We start from the raw sequence: 23,797 nt of genomic DNA, 5'->3' as shown, positions 1-23,797 counted from the left end.
GCTACATAGTATTCCCTTGCATGGATGTGCCATAATTCATTTAACCCATCCCCTATTGATGAACATTTAGGTTATTTCCAATCTTTTGCCATTAAAAATGCCACATCATTTCATACATATGCAAATGTATCTGTAGAATAAATTCCTAGAAGTGGAAGGAAGCACAGGGACAAAGTGTTTATAGCAAACTGCCATCCATAGAGGTTGGGCCAATTCATACTTCTACCAGCAATATATGACAATGCCTATTTTCCCACACCCTGGCCAACCAGCATGTTATCAAATTCCTGGATCTTTGCCAATCTGATGAGTGAATAATGGTATCTCAGTGCAGTTTTAGTATGCATTTCTATTATTACATGTGGAGTGTTTTTTCTTATATTTAAGAACCATCACATGCACACTACTATATATAAAACAGATAAACAACAAGGACCTACTGTATAGCACAGGGAACTATACTCAGTATCCTGTAATAACTTATATGGGAAAAGAATCTGAAAAATATATATATATCTGAAATATATATATATATCTGAATCACTTTGCTGCACACCTGAAACTAACACAACATTGTGAATCAACTATACTTGTTTCTATCAATAGTATTATGTAGTCTGATTTATCAATCTTTTCTTCTTTGACTTCTGGGTCTCCCATGGTTTCTTCATTTTTAAAATTGAAGTCTTTAATCTATTTGGAATTTATCCTGAGTAAGGTATGGGGTATGGATATACTTTGTTTTTCTTGATCTCACATTGCTATGGAAGTATTTGTCACCACAGCTCTAACTGATACCTGAAATGATATTATATAGTTATGTGTTTGATCACTTGTTTTTTGTTTAGCACAAGATCATAAACTGCACTAGGGCAAGGATCTTGGCCATTCTTGTTTTCCACTGTATCCCTAGTACTAGCAAGCCCCTGGGACATAGTAGGTGCTCAATCAGTATTTCAAGAATAAAGGAACAAATGAGTGGGTGTATCAGAGAGCTGCAATCACAATAATGTTTCATAACGAACCACCTCAAAACTCAGAGGCATATAACAAGAAGCTTTTATTGCTCAGTCACACAAGAAATAATCTTGTTACCTGGGTCCTTCCTCCCAGAGATTCTGATTTAATTGGTCTGGGAGGCAGCTTGAGCATATGGATGTTTTTCCCCCGAACTTCGCAGGAAATTTTTATGTGCAGCAATGTTTGAGAACCTCTATTTTAAATAATGTTTGCTATTATTCTAACCGATTGTGTCAAAGTCTTGAGATGCTTAATTATGATGCAATTATCTGAAGCATAGTAATGAGGAAACTGAGGTAGGTGGAAAGAGAAGTGGAACTTGGATTATGTTTACACAGAACAGAAAGGTGAAATTTTAGGAGCTACACATTTAATCAACATAAGCAGTCAAGCTATAGACTTTAGGTCCCAACACAAATAATACAACATCTTATCTCATGGAGAGGGGAAGATTCCTTATCAAATGACTCAAAGCCCCCAAATACGAAGGACTTAATAGAGTTCATCTCACAATGACATACCATGTGAAATATACTGAGAAAAATATTGGCATTTGCTCTTGTTATGAGATGCACTCAGGATAACTCTGTAGAGTTAGGCCAAGATCATCTGACGCCATGACAATTTTTCCTTCCTAGGAGAAGCAGGTGAAATTTTAAAAGGGTGATGACGTATCTATTGTTCTTTGGCAAGGTGCTGCCAAGGTCCCTAGACTTCTCCCCCCCCAAAACAGATCTGTATTAACAGATCTATTGTCTGTAGCATCTTTGTTTAGAAGCCCTGCTGGATTAATTTTTTTATAAATTTATTTATTTATTTATTTTTGGCTGTGTTGGGTCTTCGTTTCTGTGCGAGGGCTTTCTCTAGTTGTGGCGAGCGGGAGCCACTCTTCATCGCGGTGCGCAGGCCTCTCACTATCGCGGCCTCTCTTGTTGCGGAGCACAGGCTCCAGACGCGCAGGCTCAGTAGTTGTGGCTCACGGGCCCAGTTGCTCCGTGGCATGTGGGATCTTCCCAGATCAGGGCTTGAACCCGTGTCCCCTGCATTGGCAGGCGGATTCTCAACCACTGCACCACCAGGGAAGCCCCGGATTAATTTTTTTAAAATATAAATTTATTTATTTTATTTATTTGTTTGTTTTTGGCTGTGTTTGGTCTTCGTTGCCACGCGAGGGCTTTCTCCAGTTGCGGCGAGCGGGGGCTACTCTGTGTTGCGGTGCGTGGGCTTCTCATTGCGGTGGCTTCTCTTGTTGTGGAGCATGGGCTCTAGGCACGTGGGCTTCAACAGTTGTGGCACACGGGCTCAGTAGTTGTGGCTCACAGGCTCTAGAGCACAGGCTCAGTAGTTGTGGCGCATGGGCTTATTTGCTCTGCGGCACGTGGGATCTTGCCGGACCAGGGCTCGAACCCGTGTCCCCTGCATTGGCAGGCGGATTCTCAACCACCATGCCACCAGGGAAGTCCCCTGGAGGAGTAATTTTCTGATATATTGCTTCCATACATAAATTGGGGAGAAACTTCTTCCTTTGTAACTCAGGTAAAAGGAAAGAAGTTTACAATTGGATATCACCTCAGGGCCATGCTTTCTGCACCATGGAGAGAAGAACTCTCCTATCCATCTCACCATTGGGCCAGCTGCCTGGCTGCCACCCAGGGGCCGGCTCAAGCTCTGGAGTCCAGCACTGTTTATACTGAAGAGTAGATGATAGAGGACATTTCTTGGCATTGTGAATTGTGAGTAAAGGGGGAGAGAAACCCTTTGGCCAGTATCTTTCTTTTGGGTCCTGCAGCCATCTCACTGTGATCAGAAGAATCAAAGTGCTGTGTAGCCCAGAGAGAGGAGTCATTGCTAATCATGGCAAGCTCTAAAATAACTGTGTGTTTTGAGTGGCACCTAGCACTCAATAGGCACTTAATAAATATTCACTAATAACATTAGGCCACTCAACACCAAGCAGGAAGATAAGGCCATCTTTTTTGGTTGTTTTATACTTGGGTAATTGATAAAAAATAATTGCAAAGCTTTAAATGTTTAGCAGTGATTAGCTAAAACCATCACCTCAAAGCCCTTCCCACTTTGATAAATACATTCCCATGAAAATTCTCAGAACCTGAGGAACAGCAGGGAAAGAAGCCAATAAAAGCATCTCAAAGAGTTTTACATTATCTCCATAAGCTATCTAATCTAGCCGTTTTGAATGATCTATGTAAATTAATTACACTTTTTAATTAGGTGGTCTTTTAGCTTGCATATTGAAGTTTACCACTAATTACAGCGAGGCAGGAGGTCACTTGATTGGTATGGGAAACAAGAGGCCTTTATTTCATTGAACTGAAACACTGAACAGTTAATGCTTAGAAAAAAAAAACCTGTAAAATTTATGCCAGTTTTCAAAATTCAAACTGCGCAGATCTTGTCCTTTTTTTTTTCCCTTCTATGACTCACTGGGGGTTTTTCTTCATAAATATCAGAATGACTTCTAAACACCCACTGACTCAAAACTATTATAATAGACCAGCTCAGAAGCTTGAATTTTGCATCCCTAATGCTAAGGGGGAGAAAAACCTACTCTTTTGATATTAGTCACATTAAATGCCATTTAATCACTAGTGCAGTTGTTTCCAGATGTGACTTTATTTTGTTTCTGCAGGCAGACAGTCTGTGATTTTCATTAACTTCATCATTTAAACAACAACAACCAAAAAAAACCCCCGCAAAAGCTAGTGCTATACTTTATGCCAAGCAGGACAAAGTATTCTTTAATTAAACAAATATAGTGGTCATTGTAGCGAACAGAGTGCATTTAACATCTTTAAACTATTTGTGAATGACATTTCATGGCTCTTTCCCTCATCTAATCTTGCATCAAGCACCAGGATACCAAATTTCCCTTCTTTTTCTACATTTTTGTGACCTGGGCTGTCCAATAGTAGATCAGTGGGTAGAGAGTTGTGCAAGAAGCATTTGCTGACCTAATGCAATCCTTGGGAAAATCAGGATTGCTAATTAAAAACCACAGAGTGAATAAAAGTCTTGACCCAGAGGAATTCTCCTATCTGCAGCTCAGAGGGGCCTTCATTTTCATGCCAGCACACACATCATCACAATCCTGGGAGTTCAGTTAATTTCCTGCTGGTCATGCTTCCTCCTGGGCCAAGGGCTACGCTTTTGTGAGATGGCATGGCCATCCCCCCGGCCCTCCCCCACAAAAGGTCAAGGGCAGGTTATTCTAGTCTCTTTATCCAGCTTTGCATTTTCAAATCACTTCCAACAGGGCAGTGTAATAGAAGGGGCACCAGCTTGGGCATCAGGAGGCTTGGGTTCAGGCCTGATTATCTGTGCAGAGAGCAGGGTGACTGCAGTCAGCCCATCACGTCCCTGGGGGCTCCCACTTTCCTCATCTGTGAAAGGAGGGAGTCATGTGGACCCACGTGATCGCAAGTTCCATCCACTTCCAATAACTTCCAAGGCTGTCTCTGCTGAAGCTTTTCTTTTTCCCCCAATTTATCGTGCATTTAGCTATACAGATGTGAGCTCTTAGAAGGCAGGAATCAGATTTTATTCCCTTTCTCGACCCCCAGCTCCTAAAGACTGAACGTTGTAAAAGTCCAATAAACATTTGTTGAATGAATGGGACTGAAAAATCAAGATGATGAAGTAATACGTTTTATTAACGTTAGTAGGAGTAGCAGCAAACTTTTTTTTTTTGAACACATACTCTAAGCTAAGCATTGTGCTAAATCCTTTACATGGTTTGTCTCAACTAGTAGAGGGAGACAAGCTCATATTTTCTTTTGCCCTCTCTGGTGGACACTGCTAAATAGAATTCATTCACATATGGGTTCGTCCTTACCAGCAGAACCTCAGTGTTGCTTGAGGCAGCAATGTAAATGCTAGAACAATGACCTCTCCCAGAACTCTTGCTTCTTGCGGTAAACCCAAGTGGCCCAGTTCTGGTCAATGAAATGTAAGCAGAAATCTATAAGGTAGGACTTCCAGGAAAGCTACTGTCTCCCAGATAAAAAGGGGAAATGTCAGCTGGAATTTGCCTTCTGTCATTTCACCTTCTCTTTCTTCCTGCTTGGGACTTGGACTCGGTGCCTGTAGGCAGGTAGATCTTGTTACCATGTGAACAAAATCCACAGGTAAAGGCTGGTGGAACAGGAAGTGACAGGGAGCCTGGACCCTGGGTGGCTTCCTTGAGTGGCTGTCTCAGCCCTTCACTGTACCTCCAGACTCCTGGCTGTATGAGAAAGCTACCTCTAACCAATACATTCTACCTTGCCTACATCCATCCATGATGATACTACAATGAGTGTTTTTGCAAATGCAGAGCGTTTCTAACCTTTGTTTTTATAAGCTCTGGCCTACTCCTACTAAGAGCCATGTCACTTCTGCCTCATTGCCTGCTTCTTCATGACTTTCTATCTCTCTAGCTCAGCCTTCGACCATTTTTTTATTAACTGGGCAGAAGACCTTAATAGACATTTCTCCAAAGGCATACAGATGGCCAAAAAGCACAGGAAAAGATGCTCAACATCACTAATTATGAGAGAAATGCAAATCAAAACTACAATGAGGTATCACCTCACACCAGTTAGGATGGCCATCATCAAAAAATCTACAAACAATAAATGCTGGAGAGGGTGTGGAGAAAAGGGAACCCTCCTACACTGTTGGTGGGAATGCAAACTGGTACAGCCACTATGGAGAACAGTATGGAGTTTCCTTAAAAAACTAAAAATAGAACTACCCTATGACCCAGCAATCCCACTTTTAGGCATATACCCAGAGAAAACTGTAATTCTAAAAGATACATGCACCCCAATGTTCATTGCAACACTATTTTTTTTAAATTTATTTATTTTAGGCTGCGGTGGGTCTTAGTTGCTGCACGTGGGCTTTCTCTAGTTGCGGCGAGTGTGGGCTACTCTTTGTTGCGGTGCGTGAGCTTCTCATTGCAGTGGCTTCTCTTGTTGCAGAGCATGGGCTCTAGGCACGTGGGCTTCAGTAGTTGTGGCACGTGGGCTCAGTAGTTGTGGCTCGTAGGCTCTAGAGCGCAGGCTCAGTAGTTGTGGCGCATGGGCTTTGTTGCTCCACAGTATGTGGAATCTTCCCGGACCAGGGCTTGAACCCACGTCCTCTGCATTGGCAGGCGGATTCTTAACCACTGCACCACCAGGGAAGCCCTGCAGCACTATTTACAATAGCCAAGACATGGAAGCAACCTAAATGTCCATTGACAGATGAATGGATAAAGATGATGTGGTATATATACACAATGGAATATTCCTCAGCCGTAAAGAAGAATGAAATAATGCCATTTGCAGCAACATGGATGGACCTAGAAATTATCATACTAAGTGAAGTAAGTCAGAAAGAGAAAGACAAATATCATATGATATCACTTATATGTGGAATCTAAAAAAAAATGATACAAATGAACTTATTTACAAAACAGAAACAGACTCAGACACAGAAACAAATGTATGTTACCAAAGGGGAAATGTGGGGGGAGGGATAAATTAGGAGTTTGGGATTATATACACACTACTATATATAAAATACATAACCAACAAGGACTTACTGTATAGCACAGGGAACTCTACTCAATATTCTGTAATAACGTACATGGGAAAAGAATCTGAAAAAGAATGGATATATGTGTATAAATAAGTGAATCAGCTGTACACCTGAAACTAACACAACATTGCAAATTAACTATACTCCAATATAAAATAAAAATTAAATTTAAAAAGTTAACAGCCAAGAAAAAAAAGGGAGGGGCACCTTACTCATCATCTAATCACATCTCTCATTTTGACAGAGGAGAAATGGAGACCCAGCAAATTTATAATTTTTTTTAAATTTAATTAATTAATTTATTTATATATTTTCATTTTTGGCTGTGTTGGGTCTTCGTTTCTGTGCGAGGGCTTTCTCTAGTTGCGGCAAGCGGGGGCCACTCTTCATCGCGGTGCGCGGGCCTCTCACTGTCACGGCCTCTCTTGTTGCAGAGCACAAGCTCCAGACGCGCAGGCTCAGTAGTTGTGGCTCACGGGCCTAGTTGCTCCGCGGCATGTGGGATCGTCCCAGACCAGGGCTCGAACCCGTGTCCCCTGCATTGGCAGGCAGATTCTCAACCACTGCGCCACCAGGGAAGCCCCCAGGAAACTTAAATGACTTGCTTACCAGGGTGACAGCACCCATCCTGGTACCAGAGGGAAGACAGTACCTACCAGCTGAAAATGATAAAGCCCAAAAGACCGAGACGGCCTGAGCCCTAAATCACATCACTGAGCTGCTGTTCTGAGCTCAGAACCGTCTACTCCCGGACTTCTGGTTGTGTGGGACTCTTGATCACCTTTATTGCTTCAATCAGTATTGGTCAGGTGTTCTGTTACTGGCAGCTGAACACATGCTATGTAATCCAGGGCTCTTCTGAAAACTCTGTGTTTTTTTCATTTTATTTCCTGCTTGAGATGACTTGGATAGTTGTGGTGTATTAAACAAAACCCAAACTGAAAGGTTTCTGTTTGTCCCTTCCTCTGGGCTCCAATAAGACCTTCTATGACTCCGATTCTGACACCAGTTTCTATGTGTGGGTTCCCCCGCACACACCACCAAGAAGTTCTCTGATACCAGCTGGGTGTCCTACAATTCAACTCAATTCTGTTACTATCTACCTGGAGATAACATTATATCCCACATGTTACGGGTTCAGTCTTATAAGACTGCCCCCACCCCAGAACTTCAGAGGTCAACTGCAAGCCCAGGTTATTACCAATCGACTGTAGATTGGAGGTTCCAATAACCCCTTCCTTGGGTTTGATTAATTTGCTAGAGTGGCTCACAAAACTAAGAGAAATATTTTACTTACCACATTACTGGTTTATTGTAAAACGATCTAACTCAAGAACAGCCAGATGGAAGAGATGCATAGGGCAAGGTATGGGAAAAGTGCTCGGAGCTTCCATGCCTTCTCCCCAACCTCCAAGAACTCACCAACCTGGAAGCTCTCAGAATGCTCTCCTATTGAGTTTTTATGGAGGCTTCCTTACACAGGCATCACTGATTAAATCATTCAGCCCCTCTCACCACCCTGGAAGTCAGGGGGTGGGACTAAATTTCCAACCCTCCAATCACACAGTTGGCTCCCCTGGCAACCAGCCCCATCCGTCTGTGCTTTTCAAAAATCACTGCAGTAACACAAACTCAGGTGTGATTGAAAGGGGCTTGTTATGAATATTATCGCTCTTATCACTTAGGAAATTTCAAGGGTTTCAGGAGCTCTGTGCCAGAAACAGGAGGAAGACCAAACAAATCTGTCTTTTTCTTTCTTCCTCCCCTCCTTTCTTCCTCCCTCCCTCCCTTCTTTTTCTTTCTTTCTTTTTCTTTCTTTCTTTCTTTCTTTCTTTCTTTCTTTCTTTCTTTCTTTCTTTCTTTCTTTCTTTCTTTCTTTCTTTCTTTCTTTCTTTCTTTCTTTCTTTCTTTCTTTCTTTCCTCTTTCTTTCTTTCTTTCTTTCTTTCTTTCTTTCTTTCTCTCTCTCTTTCTCTCTCTCTCTCTCTCTCTCTCCTTCTCTCTTTCTTTCTTTCCCTCCCTCCCTCCCTCCCTTCTCTCTCTCTTCCTTCCCTCCTACCTTTCCTTTTTTGGTAGAACAATGATTGTTTTTTTTCCCTTCCAGTTTTATTGAGATATAACTGACACATAACACTGTATATGTTTATGATATACAGCATGAGATTTACATACTTCATGAAGTGACCATCACACTAAATCCAGTAAATATCCATCATCTCATACAAGTACAAAATTAAAGAAATAGAAAAATCTTTTTTTCTTGTGATGTGAACTCTCAGGATATACTCTCAACTTTCATATATGACATACAGCAATGTTAGTTATATTAATGATGTTGTACCTTACATCACCAGCACTCATTTATCTTATAAACTAGAAGCTTGTACCTTTGACTCTTCTTATCCAATTCTCCCTTCCCCCACTCCTACCTCCCACCCTCCTTCATCTCTGGTAACCACAAATCTGATCTCTTTTTCTATGACTTTGTTTTTGAATATGTATTTCTTATTATAAATCTCAGTATCACATGGATCTTTATAACAGCACTTGGCCCCCTACACTGTAAGGATTAGTCATCGGATTATGAGCTTCTCAACTTTGCGTTCCCAGAGCCTAGCATGGTGCCTGGCACCCAGCGGGTGCTGAGTGCATAATTGTGTCATGAATGGATGAAGAATAGGTTCTAATTCTGTGCCCGTGTTACAAATCAGCGTGCGGCTACTGCTCTTATTTTGTCTAGAGGCCCAGCTATTTCCTCTCCGCACAGTTGTCTAAATTCCCTATTTATAAACAATGCAATACTTTCATTTTCAATGTAGCCTTTCCCCTGACAGAAGCATGCAGCTTTGGCTCTAAATCATAATTTTCCCACCACCCCTGGGATGTCCACATCTCTATCTTTGGTGAAAGTGGATGTGAAAGGTGGATATTCAGAAGAGAGCAACCCCTAACTGGAATTAACCTGCACACTAAACTATGTTCTGCCAAGGGTCTGGAGGGAGGGGAGGGTGGAGGAATCGGGGCAGTAGTGTCAGCTGCCCTGCGAGGCTGAGCTAAGTCTCTGGAAAGTAGGCTACAGACATCCCAAGGCCAACCCAAGGCTGAGTGACCACGTCTAGGATACTCACACCTTAAATCTTTAAAAAGGAGGCCACCCATGAAAGCACCTAGCGAGGCCCTGCTTTACATCTCCTCGGGGCTTTCTGATGGGGAAGGGAGGCTGTGGGGCTGACAGCCACATCCCTCAGTGGGGAGAAGACGCCAGCTGTGCTCTTCTCACTGGAATCTGCCCAGCTGGGGGCGCTGTCAGCAGCCTGCTGGGAGATCTGCACGCTTGGGAAGTCCGGGGAGGAGAAGCTGGTTTGCTTCTCATGACAGTCTCTACAGAACAACAAGATCTTTAAACAATACTAATTAAAACATGTCACTCCCTGGGTTAAAATCTTGGTGGACTCTCATTAGAATAAAACCTTAATTTCTTTCCTTAGCTTACAAAGCCCCACAAATTCTTCTACTACTTTCCCCATCACTCACTTGGCTCCTGCCCCACTAGTTCTTTTCTTAGAATAACACCTAGCACCTTTTTGTCTTGGGTTTCACGCTAGTTGTTCCTTTTTGCTTGGAATATGATTTTCTGATACAGAGCTCAGCTCAAATGTCACCTCTCAGGAAGCCCTCCCTGATCACCCAATTGTTCTCTAGCGCATCATTTTAATGTTAATTCTATGCACAGAACACATTCCTGCTGTTTTCTTGTTTACTTGTTGTCAGTATCCATGAGTTGTATGCTCCTCAAGAGCAGAGATCTTTGTCTGTCTTGCTCACCATGGCATCCTAGCTTCAAAATAGTGCCTAATAGTACAGGCTCAAGAAATGCTTGTTGCATAAGTTTAATTCTTTAATCTATTCAAGCTGTATTTTGTTGTGTGGAATGAGATAGAAATCAATTTTTATTTTTCTCATACTTTCCTAATTCCATTTTTATATTATCCATCCTTTTACCACTAACTCGAAATGCCACCTCTATCAGGTAGTTATGTATTGATACACATACTTAGGGTGGGTTTGGGTTTTCTAGTCTATTCTACTGACAGTTTAATGTTGTGCTGGTTTCACTGTTTTAAATGCAGTAATTTTAAGTTTCAATATCCAACTGCACTACCTGCTACACTTATCCCCTCTACCCCTTAGCAATTCTCAATTTTCAAGATTTTCTTGTATAGTCTCACCATTTATTTTTCTCTATTTTGATAATTGTGACATTACATTTATATATTAATTTGTGGAGAATTGCCATCTTTAAAATGTTCTCACCAACAGCGTTATTAGATTTTCTATTTCCCTATACTCTTACTGCATAGTATCAATTAAAAATTCTGTTAATCTATTAGTTTCACCAATTTTTTTTCTTTTTATATTAAAATTTTTGACTCTGTTGAAATTTACTTTGGTGTGAGAGGTGAAATAGAAATCCAGCTTTATTTTTCCTTCAAATGATTAGCTGGTTATCCCAATACGATTTATTGAATAATCTATCTTTCTGATAAGTCTGAAATATCCCTTATCATATACTAAATTTATATATATATATATACATTTGGGTTTGCTTCTGGACTCTATTCTCTCTGATTTTCTAATTTTTACCATACATTTAATTATCACAACTTGATATATTTTAATATTGAGCAGAGCTAGTTTCCCCTCATTACTATTTTTTCATATCCCCCTCCCAGATATTCTTTCCTGTTAAAATTTTTTTAAATTGCATTTTAGAATCATTTCCTAACATTCCCCTCCTCTCTCCAAACCATGTTGTATTTTATTTCATTGAATTTACAGATGGACATAGGGAGAAACCTCATTTTGACAATATCAACTTTCCATATGTAGTACAAGTCATTTTTTAAAATGTCATCTTCTATGACTCTTCTTAGGGATTTATTTTTCCATTATGTTTGGTTATTGCTGGCATATAGAAAAGCTTTTGGGTTCTATGTATTAATTTTTTAAGACTGCTGTAATAAGGTACCACAAACTAAGTGCCTTAAAACAACAGAATTTATTATCTCATAGTTCTGGAGGCTAGAAGTCTGAATCAAGGTGTTGGTAGAGCCATACTCTCTCCAGGAATCTAAGGGAGAATCTATTCCATGCTTTTCTTATATCTTCTGGTGCCACCTTGCTATTCCTTGGCTTGCAGCTGCATAACTCCACCCTCTGCCTATGTTGTCATGTGGCCTTCTCGCTGTTTCTTCAAGTTGTCTTATTAGCACATCGGTCATACTAGATTAAGGGCCTACCCTACTCACTAGTGTGACCTCATCTTAACTGATGAAATCTGCAAGGACCCTATTTCCAAATAAGGTCATATTCTGAGGTACCGGGGGTTAGGATTTCAGCTTATCTTTTTGGAGCACATAATTCAACCCATTACAGTTTTATATATTCATTTTGCAGCTACCCACTTTAATTTCCTCAATGCTTCTAATTACTTTACAGATCACGTCCTTGTGTTTTCCTGGTATCAATACATATCTTATCAACTGCATATCATGTGAATAATGCCTCTTTTCCAATTTATTTATTTCATCCTTTTATCTAAGCTCATTGGCTAGTAGTTTATCATACCTAGTCAACAGGTATTCATCTTTAAAAAACCCCCATTCATTCGCACTTATTCTTTCGTGAACTCTGTGTTTTCATCCTTTATCTTTTGTACTAGGAATTTTTTCTTATTAATTTGAAAAGTCTTTTTGAGCATTAAAAATATTAACTTTTGGTGACATATATTGCCCCCAAGACTTTGAAAGCACCTTGTCACCTATCCAACAGTCAACAGAAAGCACAAAAAATATAAGAAGGGTGTAGATCTACTGTAACATAAATTAATCATAGCTTTCTGTGCAACAGTCTAATATATGAACAAATACCTCTCATAAGAGCAATAAGACTAATAGTGAAGTGCAATGTAGAAGCACTCTTGAAAATTTCAAGTACTCTAATACTTAAAACTTGTTTCATACTGCATCATTTCTAAACCATTCAATTTCTTTCCAGCTAAAGCACTCAAATGAGTCTCAAGGACTAAATTAACTGATTAACCCTTTAATGTCAAATGCTTCACAGCTCTTGCTCACATACTATCAAGTTTACACTGACATTTAAAGGCCCTAACTCACCATCAAGGAAAGGATTAATCTGTCCTTGGTTTATTTAAATGACCAAATAATAAGATTAAAGTGATAACCAGCTGTAGGATATGTCCTTATTAAATTTGATAGGATTTTTAAAAAGCCAAGTAATGTAATGAAGTTTGCAAAGTAATTTAGATTAACCAGGTTTGACTGCTCAATTTGGAAGTGATTCAGTGCACAGGTATAGGCATAGAGACAATTTTTAAATATTAGGATTTGATTGTTCCTCACCAGAAATTCAAGAAAAGTGAAATGAACATTTCAATATATTGCTATAACCAGCTTTCATTACCCATAAACACGTGCTTATCACTTTTTTTTTTTTAATCCTCCCAAGTAGCTGTTTACATGACTTATCCAGATGGTACAAAATAGGATAAAGGAAGGACAATCTAGTTCTTGAGATGTTAATACTCATCCAAAATGTAAATGTCCCAAAAACCCAGCCAGAAAGCTCCAGGACTTTGGGGGAGTACTTTGATTTACTAGGACTGAATCCCTATTAGACATGCCCAAGTGAAAATGCTGAAACTTGGGAATCCTCTCAATGGCATGAAAATCAGCCTGGATGTGGTCACTTTACTCATTCCATATGTTATGTCTGTTTATCCTATGTACATTCTTACTTAGAAATGATGTGACCTTTGCTATACAGAAAACACAGAAAAATTAGGTTTACTACTTGATTCTGCCACTTGTCTTTGTTTTGCCTGTCTAATCTATGGATGCCATTGTATTGGTCTGTGCAAGGACTAAGGGCACCTAACAAATGTTAAATGATTACACATTACCATGATACTTCATGCCTGCAATGTGTGTAAATTTGCACACATTCACTGAGACAACTGCTCTGAGACCTAAGAAGTTGATAGCTATATATCAAAGAAGTTTATATATATCTATATGGTATATATGTCTATATAAAATGAGTTTATATATGAGAATTTTATATAAATTTTATAAATATTACTTTAATTATTATATTAAGGTAGTGTTTTTCACAACCCAATAGCAGGTGGTCATGATCAGATGAAAGAGAATAGAAAATATCTGAGGAATTGTACATATTAAGGATGCTTATTATTTTATGTATATATGGACCCCCATATATATGCACTGGGTCACAATCAAAAATGTGTTTCTTATCGTGCTTTGTGGTCCAAACAGTTTGAAAAGCATTGTATTAAATGTATTTTGTTTGTGATGAGATGGAATCCTTCACAGCATTCTTTGTCTCACTCTAGAAGTTAGACATGTTTTTGCTTTTCACTTATTCTACAAATGTTTATTGAGCAACTGCTGTATGTTAATGGGGGTCAGGTATTGGTACAGGGAGAAAAAGGGCAACATTACTTTAGGGAATTTCTACTTATTGTTACACAATGTAAGGTTCTAAATAAAAGCTTAAAAACAAATTAATGCTACATCGATTAGAACTGTTCTTAATGTGCCTCTTGACCACAAAAATAAGCAGAATGTGTCAAAATTCTCAGGAATAAGCCTTCCCAGAATGTTAAGCTTCTTGCTGCTTCTCATCAATACCTGGAGAGAGCCAGTATAAAATCTATAGTAGTTGAGATAGGAATTCTCTAACGATATATTTCTTTTCATCTACCTTGTTGACTTCTTCTTTCTTAGGCTTTTTGGCAAGACAATTTTTTCAGTAACCAAGATCTGGGTCATGGCTGCAAAACTTACCCTTCAGTATTACTTTTCTCAGGAGGGAGATATGTTCTCTTCAAGTTTTAACTGATAAGGAAACCATTTGCTATGAATATATATGATATTTGTGTATTTGGCAGAAGGATGAAATGAGATATTTTACGTTAAAGTAATAAAATATTTAAAAAATCAATATGCCAGAAACAACAAAATAAGCCCCAAACCAGAAAAGGCCCACCTGTTCTGTTCTTAATACCAACCACAAAATAATCTAAATCTGAAGAGTTCAATTCTCCTGGTACTCAAATCTCTAATAGTGAACCTTAGTATAAAATATTACATTGCAATTATAATTTTTATTTCCTCACTTGTCCCCTCTTCTACCTCAAATACTTTAAAAATTGCATGTAATATGTTTTTTTTTTTAACATCTTTATTGGAGTATAATTGCTTTACAATGGTGTGTTAGTTTCTGCTCTATAACAAACTGAATCAGCTATACATATACATATATCCCCATATCTCCTCCCTCTTGCGTCTCCCCCTCCCACCCTCTCTATCCCTGTAATAGGTTTTTAAATGATGACATTTCAATTTAGAAATGCTTCAGATATGTTATTCTCTGATGAAGTAATTTTCTGAATGTGTAAAAGTTTTATTTTATAAATGATACATTCTGTGCTTTAGAACAGAGTAGCCTTCAGAAATAACATTAGGAAAGAATAGTATTATTTTTCTCTTTGATCTTTTTGACAGATTCAAGAAATGTTATAGTTTCTAGTGATCATTTGCAATTTCCAAAATCAGACCCACCATACTACAAGTATGTATTTTATAGCAGCAAAAATTCAAGTTCTCTTATTTTTTCAATTATGAGCTTTAAAGTTTAAATGTTATTATTACTAGTTTGCTTCATTAGATCATGGCTCATGTTAGGTTGGTGACATAAGGCTCATATACATTTTCTAGAAATATAAGAAAACTAAAGTTGTCATTTATTTTTGGGAAATAAACTCAAATGATTAGGTTATGGATTTACAGTAGTACTGGGAAAAAGCTTTGTGATGCAACAATACCCTTTTCTTGTCAATCAAGACAATCCAGGTTTGGCTATGGCCGGCGCATGCTATAGCTGACTTTTATCTTCCCAGCTCTGTTTGGCTGATGTCACGTTAGTCGCTTGAAATCAGTCACAGTGGGAGTATTTACACTACAGAAATCAGCAAAAGCTACAAACCAGAGGTTCCCTTCCCATTTTGAAAAGCCATTAAACATTTCCCAGCACACCACTGGCAACAGCCATTATTCCTTTAAAATACAATTCAATTCTTTATTGTTCATAAGAATCTTATTCTTGAAGATCTAAATGGTTGGTGTTTTCTGTATAAATCTGACTTTCTGGAAAAAGATTTATATGTTTCTCATTAGTTCATAGTGATGGAAATGTTGGACTTTCACTGTGAAGAAATAAATATGTAAGGCTGTATCCACAGAGAGGTTCTTACTTTCTTACCTGGGAGTTGTATCCTACTCAGAATAAAATATTCAAAATTTGGATTTTTATCTAAAAAAAAAAAAAAGGGAATCTATTTTTAACTTAATCCATGCTTAAGCAGCAAAATATCTAGACTTTAAATAGGACTTAACAGATTTTAATTCTCTGTCAAAAATGGCTATGACTTAATGATAAAAGGTTAATTAAAATACGCTGTAAAGTATGAAAGAAGCAATTTTATTAGATGAACTCATTTATTTGACACATTAAATCAGGCAAAGAAAAACAGATGCACTGCGTAAAAAGAATCACATTCTCATACTACTTGAACACATAGCAGTGGTCAAAAATAATGAATTGTGGAATGGATCTCAGGACTTAATGCAAAAAAACACCCTGTATAGAAAACCTTCAGGCTTCTAACTTCACTGAATCCAGTACTAAACGTGCCTCCTTATATTCCTCAGCTTCTTCCAAGTCTTTTTCACTCTCCTGAAATTAAATATAATAAAAATTAGATTTATCCTTCTCGAACGTCAGTACTTTAATTGCTCAGATATTACAAACCATCAACATAAGCAGCTCAAAAATTAAAACAAAAAGGATCCCAAGCCTCACCTAAATATAGTATCATTCCACAGATTTCTGAAGAACAATTCTGTTCTTTCATTACAGGTAAGGGAAGAAATAACAGGTTTGGTTTTGTTTCATTGTATATACTCATACAATAAGTGAAAAACATGGTCATCCAAAGCTACTGGCATTAAGTAATTAAATTAAAACCTCAGAAAAAATTGTAAAACATTGTATTCTCACTTTGTCAACACATCACCATACAAATGGAGTTATTATTAGTAATGCACTAAAAGTAAAATATTATTTACTAGTGTGTTGCATATATGATGACATTCAGACCAAAATAATCCTCCAACTACTCACAATGACAAAGAAGGCTACTGGTGTCACACCAGAGTTAAGTACAATCTTTGAATCAGAAAAGTGAACTGTCTGCTTGGTACTGAGTATTATATACGCTACTACAAGGAAACAGCCTGACAGCTTTCATTTTCTGATTAAAGACAATTAAAGGTTGAGTCTTTCCTTGGTATTTTACACAGAAAACTTTTACTAACATATTGTAACAGTAACAGAGAAATGAAATAATATCATCTAAGTTACTGTGCATAGCAAATTTTGATTTTTTAATAAATAAATAAAGCAATAGCAATTCAAGTCAAGGCAATAAAAGATGGATATATACAAACAGTTACAGGGCAGAGGGAATAAAGTGTGTGTATATGTATTTAATATGAAACTTTAAAGCAAAAAAGACTGAGGATTTGCTTAATTCAGACTACAAGTAAGAATTTCTTAAACTTCTGTATTACACCTAAACTATGTCTTTGTTCTCTGTCAGAAAATATAAGCTCTTCGAGGGTACAGACGTTGCTGAATATATCCTCACACACAAATATATCATCCAAAGACAATATTATTTTTTTCAAGCAGTTTCTATTACTTTCTCAGCTACTACATTCATGAGAGAAAAAAGCATTTCAATTTTCAGGAAATACAAATGATGCTTTTGTTTTGGGTAATATTTTAATAGAGTAATTATTTCCTGCTTTCATCTATCTTTTATTTCATCTGTCTTTTAACCATAGCTTCATTTTTGGCTTTAAAGAGAGTTTTCCTGCCTTTAAAAGGTTCCTATAGTAAATATGAGTTCTGTGTCAAAAGTAAAGTAAAATGTAAGTATTTCTCTCTTTTTTTCTACAGATTTAGTCCTAATATTATTTTGGTGGGAAAACAAATCTCATTCTCTTTCCAAGGATACATATACATGATCATACTGAAAAAGCCTCACACTATTTTTGTTATATAGGGAACAACTATGAATCAGGAGACAGCTATGTAGCTGGTAATTAATATTAGCTCAAGAACTAGAAACATAAAATGAGGTTAATAAAGGAAATGATAGAATTCATCAAATTATCATCAACAGCAATAATAATCGGCTGGTATATAGTGTTATGCTTTTATCTCTATTAAGAAATAAAAAAGAATATGACTTTGCATTTTTCTTAGAAAATGATTCTGCCACTGTATCACAAGACATTTATACGAGCAAGTATGATAAGAGTGTTATACAGCTCCAAGTTAATATGAGAGGACTGCCTAAATATTACTGTACAGGGTTTTCTTTACTCTCTCAAATCGATTTATGTTTGAATTGGAAAGAATTCCAAATCCTTTTTAAAACAGCCCAAATTCATTTGAAACATTTGGATCTTATAAAATTTCAAACAGACTAATCACCTTTAATGTGTCAAAAAAGATCTTTATGTGTGAAAACCAAATCATTCAAGATATTGCTGGACAGTATTAGTACTATGAATACCTACCATGATAACTCAAATATATTTAATTAACTAAGTTTAAATAAATAAACATGTTAGACACAGTACTTTTACTGGAGGTATAACTTAAAACACCACTTAAACTCCATTAATTATTTAAAAATAAACTGGTACACTGAGCACGTAAACAAAATGTCACCAACTAGCTTTCAGTGTTAAACATTTAAAATTTTGGCCTTTCATGTATTAGACTGAAGAAAAATTGAAACATAAGACGGATAAGTATTACTTACTAATAACTGCAGAAGATCAGTATATGCAGCTTCCAACCTGCGCTGGCAATCTGGGATCATCATCCGGGACTCTTGCAGGATCTCTGCCTATAATGAGAATCTCTGTGAGACATGCAGAAATGGTAGAACTTACGCATTTAGCTCATCCCTCTGAAAATATATAAAATGATTTAGAGGAATCAGAAAAAAGTTACTGTTATGTTAAACTGTTCAATATTTTAATTTTAATTGTGCTTATTATAAGTTAGAAAGAATGACTATCATAATGTAAAATATACAAAGTACAAGTTTTACATCTAAACCTTTTTGGTAATCACCTTCTCATGCTAAGCAAAAATTAACTCGAAAAGCTTTTCATAGAGCATTTATTTAAAAAGGCTATTTAAAGTAAACTATTTCTCCTGCTGTCACAAAGCACCTTTATCCAAAATGGGATCAGCTGGTTATATAAATATCTCCTGCATCTTTTGAGTAATAAAGAAAAACAGTGTTCAGATAATATCACACGGAGATAATTACTGCATGAAAAAAGTTATTGAGTTATTGATCACATCGTGTGCACACTGCAGGAGGTTCTCACTGAAAGACAGAGGTAAAGAAAAATGAAAAGCAAAGACCAGCAGGCTCATATTTTTGATGCTTATCATGCATAAAAAGTTATTACTTATCCCTGTGCTTCATTTTAGGAGAGAGATTATTCTCCCCATGCAGTTTGATCCAAATTACCAACCTGGCACCCCTCTGAATGTGAACTTCTACTTCTGTCTATTCCTCCTGAAGACAGACACTACAGAATTAAAAACAGGAATCTTTATTTTGGAGGATATTTCTAGACTTAAAAATCCATCGTTTGAAGAAGGACTGTAACATATCAAATCATAGAAAAAGAAAAAAAATCAAAGATATGACTGGGAAACCCAATCAATAAGAGGGTAAATACATAAGTGTCAGATGTCGGACCTCAAATAAGTCTTTTTCCTAAGGAAGTAGGAAGCTTTATTTCCTTAAACTAGTCTCAGAAAGAGACACAGTGATCATTAAAACATTTATTTCCAAAAAGTAATGTTTGGTCAAATACCTTTGGTTAAATGAGTGCAAAATCTAAACTTTAACCTAGAAGCTTTATTACCTAGCTCACATAAAAACAAAAGACATAATTTAATGGTAATCATACTACATTCTAATAGAAACTTTAATAAATCCCATTACCTCTTCCTTTTCCCAAAAGTTTTGTCATAGTTCACAATGTAAATAAAAATCAAAATTATAATATACAAGGATGCTCTCTATCCACATCTCTTTTCTCAGGTGAAATCTACTGCTGAACTTGTAATTCTTTTACTAATAAGGCACATGTTGAAAATTTCAAACACAGGATCATGACTTTATTTTACAGCTATTCATACTATGCCTAATATTCAATCATTACCACTAATTTATTTTTGTGTAACTGGTTAGTTTGAATACATGTGAAAAATCAGTGACAGGGACGTTTCATTGGGTAAGCGATTCATATTTCCTCCCCTATGGACTCCACTTGAAAATAGCTTATAGGAATTAAACAAGATGAAATGAATATAAAGAATTTGGTCAAACACATGATAAGCCAAAATGTACACTTGTAAAATTTGTTTGGCAAGCTTTAGTGTTGTCACTGAAATGAACTTTAAACAATGCTGTCCAAAATAATTTCTAGTCATTATTGTTCTATCCATTATTATAGAGCAAAACTCAATTAGTCTATCAAAACAGGACTCTGACTTAAGTAGGGCCAAAGCTCAGTCTGTCCCATACACCAGTCTCATTTCATACAATAAGCTTACTATATATTTGCAAGATGCCAGGTATAGGGGATACAAAGACGAAAAAGAGAAGGTCTCATCCTCCAATCCATATGGAAGAATAAACATGAAAATAAACACTTAACACTGCTTCAAGAAGATCATGCCACAGGAAGCCAAAGGCATACAGTACAGTGGTAACTATGATTTGGAATCCGTAAACCACATCTTAATCAAGGTCATAAATCATATACTTTACCTTCCTACAATGAATTACAACTGTCAGGAATAATTTAAAAAGACAGTATATAAGGTGTGATTATACAGTAAAGACACCCTTCAAATACCTGAATAAACTAAAAAAGTATTATCATTCAAAGTGTTCCCCTTGGGAAGGAGTCATTCGAATGAATGGGGCCTCTGTTTAAAATATGTGGATAAACTGTCAGTTCATTCTAGTGCTTACTATGACAGGACTGAAGTTAAGTAAGAATCTTGGCACAGATATGCAGGTACAAGGAACTCAGGAGAACGCAACAGGATGCAGTCCTACTGATATCTTACTGTTTTTAAAACAAGTTATGATTTTTTGGGGGCAAGTTATTCAGGTAAAGTTGACGTTGGGGGAGGCTTAGCAAGGCTCATTATAGCAATGAATAAACTACTGACCTAAAATATGATTAATTTTTTTAATAATCAAAACATATATACATTGGAAAGGAAAAGCCTTATTGGCAGATCTTTATTTTTTCAGAAAGAAGAGTGTGTGAAATAATCTAGCCGATGTCAAGTCCTTTTGGTACTCATCAACTGGGATAAGGTTTCTAGCTTCTTTAGTGATCCAGATCATTCACCCAGGCCTGGCTATACCTATAATAATCTATAGACACTCTAATATTAGATACTGGCTGCTTCTGGAACCAATGGTAACTGCATTAGTTTGTCAAACTGAGATCTAGAGTAGTTCAGAGATTACTGGAACAATGGTTAAGTCTTTCCTTTTACATGGTAGCAAAATGGTAATGTGATAATAAACAAGTTAAGAAATCCATTTGATGAAAGAAAGAAAGAAAACAGTAACTATGTGAGGTGATGGATATGTTAAGTAGCTTGAACGTGGTGAATATTTATTTCACAATGTATATGTATATCAAACCATCAAGCTACATACCTTAAATATATACAATTTTAATTATACCTCAATAAAGCTGGGGAAAAAAGATATAAAGATACTCTGAGGAACAGTGAATCATACAGTCAGAAGGGACGTAAGTGGTCATCTAGTCCAGCCTCCTCAGTCTACAAATGATAAAGTTGAGTCCCAAAGTGATTAGCTAGTTAACAGGTGAGTTATAGCCCATGATTCTGATTTCAACTCCAGCATGTGAATTAGTGGTAGTGGCAGTCAGTATCCAAGACAGCTTCCAATGATCCTCACTGCCTTGTATTCCTACTCTTGTGCAGTCACCTCCCACACTGAATTTGGTCTGGCACTGTGTGACCAACAGAATGTGGCAGAAATGGCATTCTGGGACTGAAGACCTGAAGCTGGGTCTTAAGAAGCCTTGTAGCTTCCGCATGGGCCTCTTGGATTCATCACTTTTGGAAAACACTTCTCTTAGGACCCAGTCACCATGCCGTGAAGAAAAAAAGAAAAAGAAAGAAAGAAATTCATTTGACTTGTGTTTTGTGGTTATTGATGAATGGTTAAGGATGTAAGAAGAATTCTATGAGTCAAAAATAATCTGGGCTCTAAGCCCTGACACATCAATAATTACTTAAATATGAATGGTCTAAATTTACCAGCTAAAAACCAGTCTACAAGAAACTCATTTCAAACATAATGAAATACAGGTTAAAAAAAAAGGATGGAAAAACAATACATCATGCAAACATTAAAAAAAGAGCAGTACTGGCTATATTAATATTGGATAAAATAGACTTAAGAGCAAAAAAATTATGAAGGGCACAAAGGGATATTAAAATGATCAATCCACCAAGAAAACAGTGATCCTAAATGTGTATACACTAAACAAAAGAGCTTCAAAATACATAAAACAAGAAATGGTAAAGCTAAAAGGAGAGACAAACAAATCCACAAATACAGTTGAGGATTTCAATACCCCACTCTTAGCAACTGACAGAGGTACTAGAGGAAAAAAATCAGCAAAGGTATAAAAGAACTGAGTGACACCATCAACCAGATCTAACTGACATTTATGGAACACTCTACCTATGAAAGATTAATACAAACACTTTTCAAGTACTCATGAAACATTCTCTGCAGTACACTATATCCTGGATCAAAACCCAACAAACACAAAACAAACAAAAACCTCAACAAATTTAAAAGTACTGAAATAACACACAGAACATGTCTGACTATAATGGAATAAAATTAGAAACCAATAATAAAAAGATAGCAGGAGAACCTTTAAACACTTAGAAATTAAACATATTTCTAAATAACTGATGGGTTAACAAGGAAGTCTCAAAGGGAACAGAGAAATACATAGATAAATGAAAATGAAAATACAACATGTCAACTTTTGTGAGATTCAGCTAAAGCAGTGCTGAGAGGGAAATTTAGAGCACTAACTGCTTAGATTAGGAAAGAGGAAAGATCTCAAATTAAAAATCTAAGTTTTTACTTCAGGAACCTAGAAAAAGAAGAGCAAAAGAAACCTAAAACAAGCAGAAGAAAGGAAAGAATAAATACACAATCAGAAATCAATGAAATTAAAAACAGGAAAAGAACAGAGGAAAAAAAAGCAGTGAAACAAAGAGCTTTATTTTGGAAAAACAATTGATAAACCTCTAGTTAAGACTGACAAATACAGAGTAAGAAGGCACAAATCACCAATATCAGTAACAAAATACAGAATGTCAATACAGACCCCACAACCAACAAAAGGAGAAAAAATGCTAAAAGTAATTTTATAATATTGTTCATAATGCTCATAAATTCAACCACTTAGAAGAAATGGGCCAATTCCTTGAAAACTACAAACCACCAAAACTCAACTGATAAACTGAACAGTTCTAAAATTATTAAAGAAATTGGATCTGTAATTAAAAAGTTCTTGAAAAAGAACTCTCCAAGCCCAGATGCTTCCACTGGACAATCTTTATTTAAACACTTAACACCAATTTTACACAAATCTTTCAAGAAAAAAAAAAGAGAGAACACTTCCCAACCTAACAAATACAGTATAAAAAAAAGTAAACTGAAGACCATTATCTCCCATAAACTTAGATGCAAAAGTCCTCAACAAAATATTAGCAAATCTAATTTTCAGCAATTAAGAGAATTATACAAATAAAGTCAAAATGGATTAAAGACCTAAATGTAACACCAGACACTATAAAACTCTTACAGGAAAACATAGGCAGAACACTCTATGACATAAA

The 23,797-nt window shown here is 36.8% G+C and overlaps 1 protein-coding gene and 1 long non-coding RNA gene across 2 annotated transcripts in view; one reads left to right on the top strand and one right to left on the bottom strand.

Moving 5' to 3' along the window:
• Positions 1-23,797, top strand: part of LOC309658639 — a 485,138-nt gene that overhangs the window by 143,039 nt on the left and 318,302 nt on the right. The gene's annotated exons all lie outside the window — the stretch shown is intronic.
• TBCA (tubulin folding cofactor A) overlaps positions 16,169-23,797 on the bottom strand; it is a 97,634-nt gene continuing 90,005 nt past the window's right edge. Inside the window, exons 3-4 of the mRNA XM_082457431.1 lie at positions 18,606-18,692; positions 16,169-16,444 (exon numbers count right to left, since the gene is read on the bottom strand). Coding sequence (XP_082313557.1) covers positions 16,364-16,444; positions 18,606-18,692 — 168 coding nt within the window. The 3' untranslated portion in view covers positions 16,169-16,363. The remainder of the gene's footprint in view (positions 16,445-18,605; positions 18,693-23,797) is intronic.

This window comes from Balaenoptera physalus, assembly GCF_965194825.1.
Source record: "Balaenoptera physalus genome assembly, chromosome: 3".
NCBI classification, from domain to species: domain Eukaryota; kingdom Metazoa; phylum Chordata; class Mammalia; order Artiodactyla; family Balaenopteridae; genus Balaenoptera; species Balaenoptera physalus.
The sequence above is the reverse complement of the archived record's forward strand: the minus strand, read 5'-3'. Positions and strand labels throughout refer to the sequence as shown.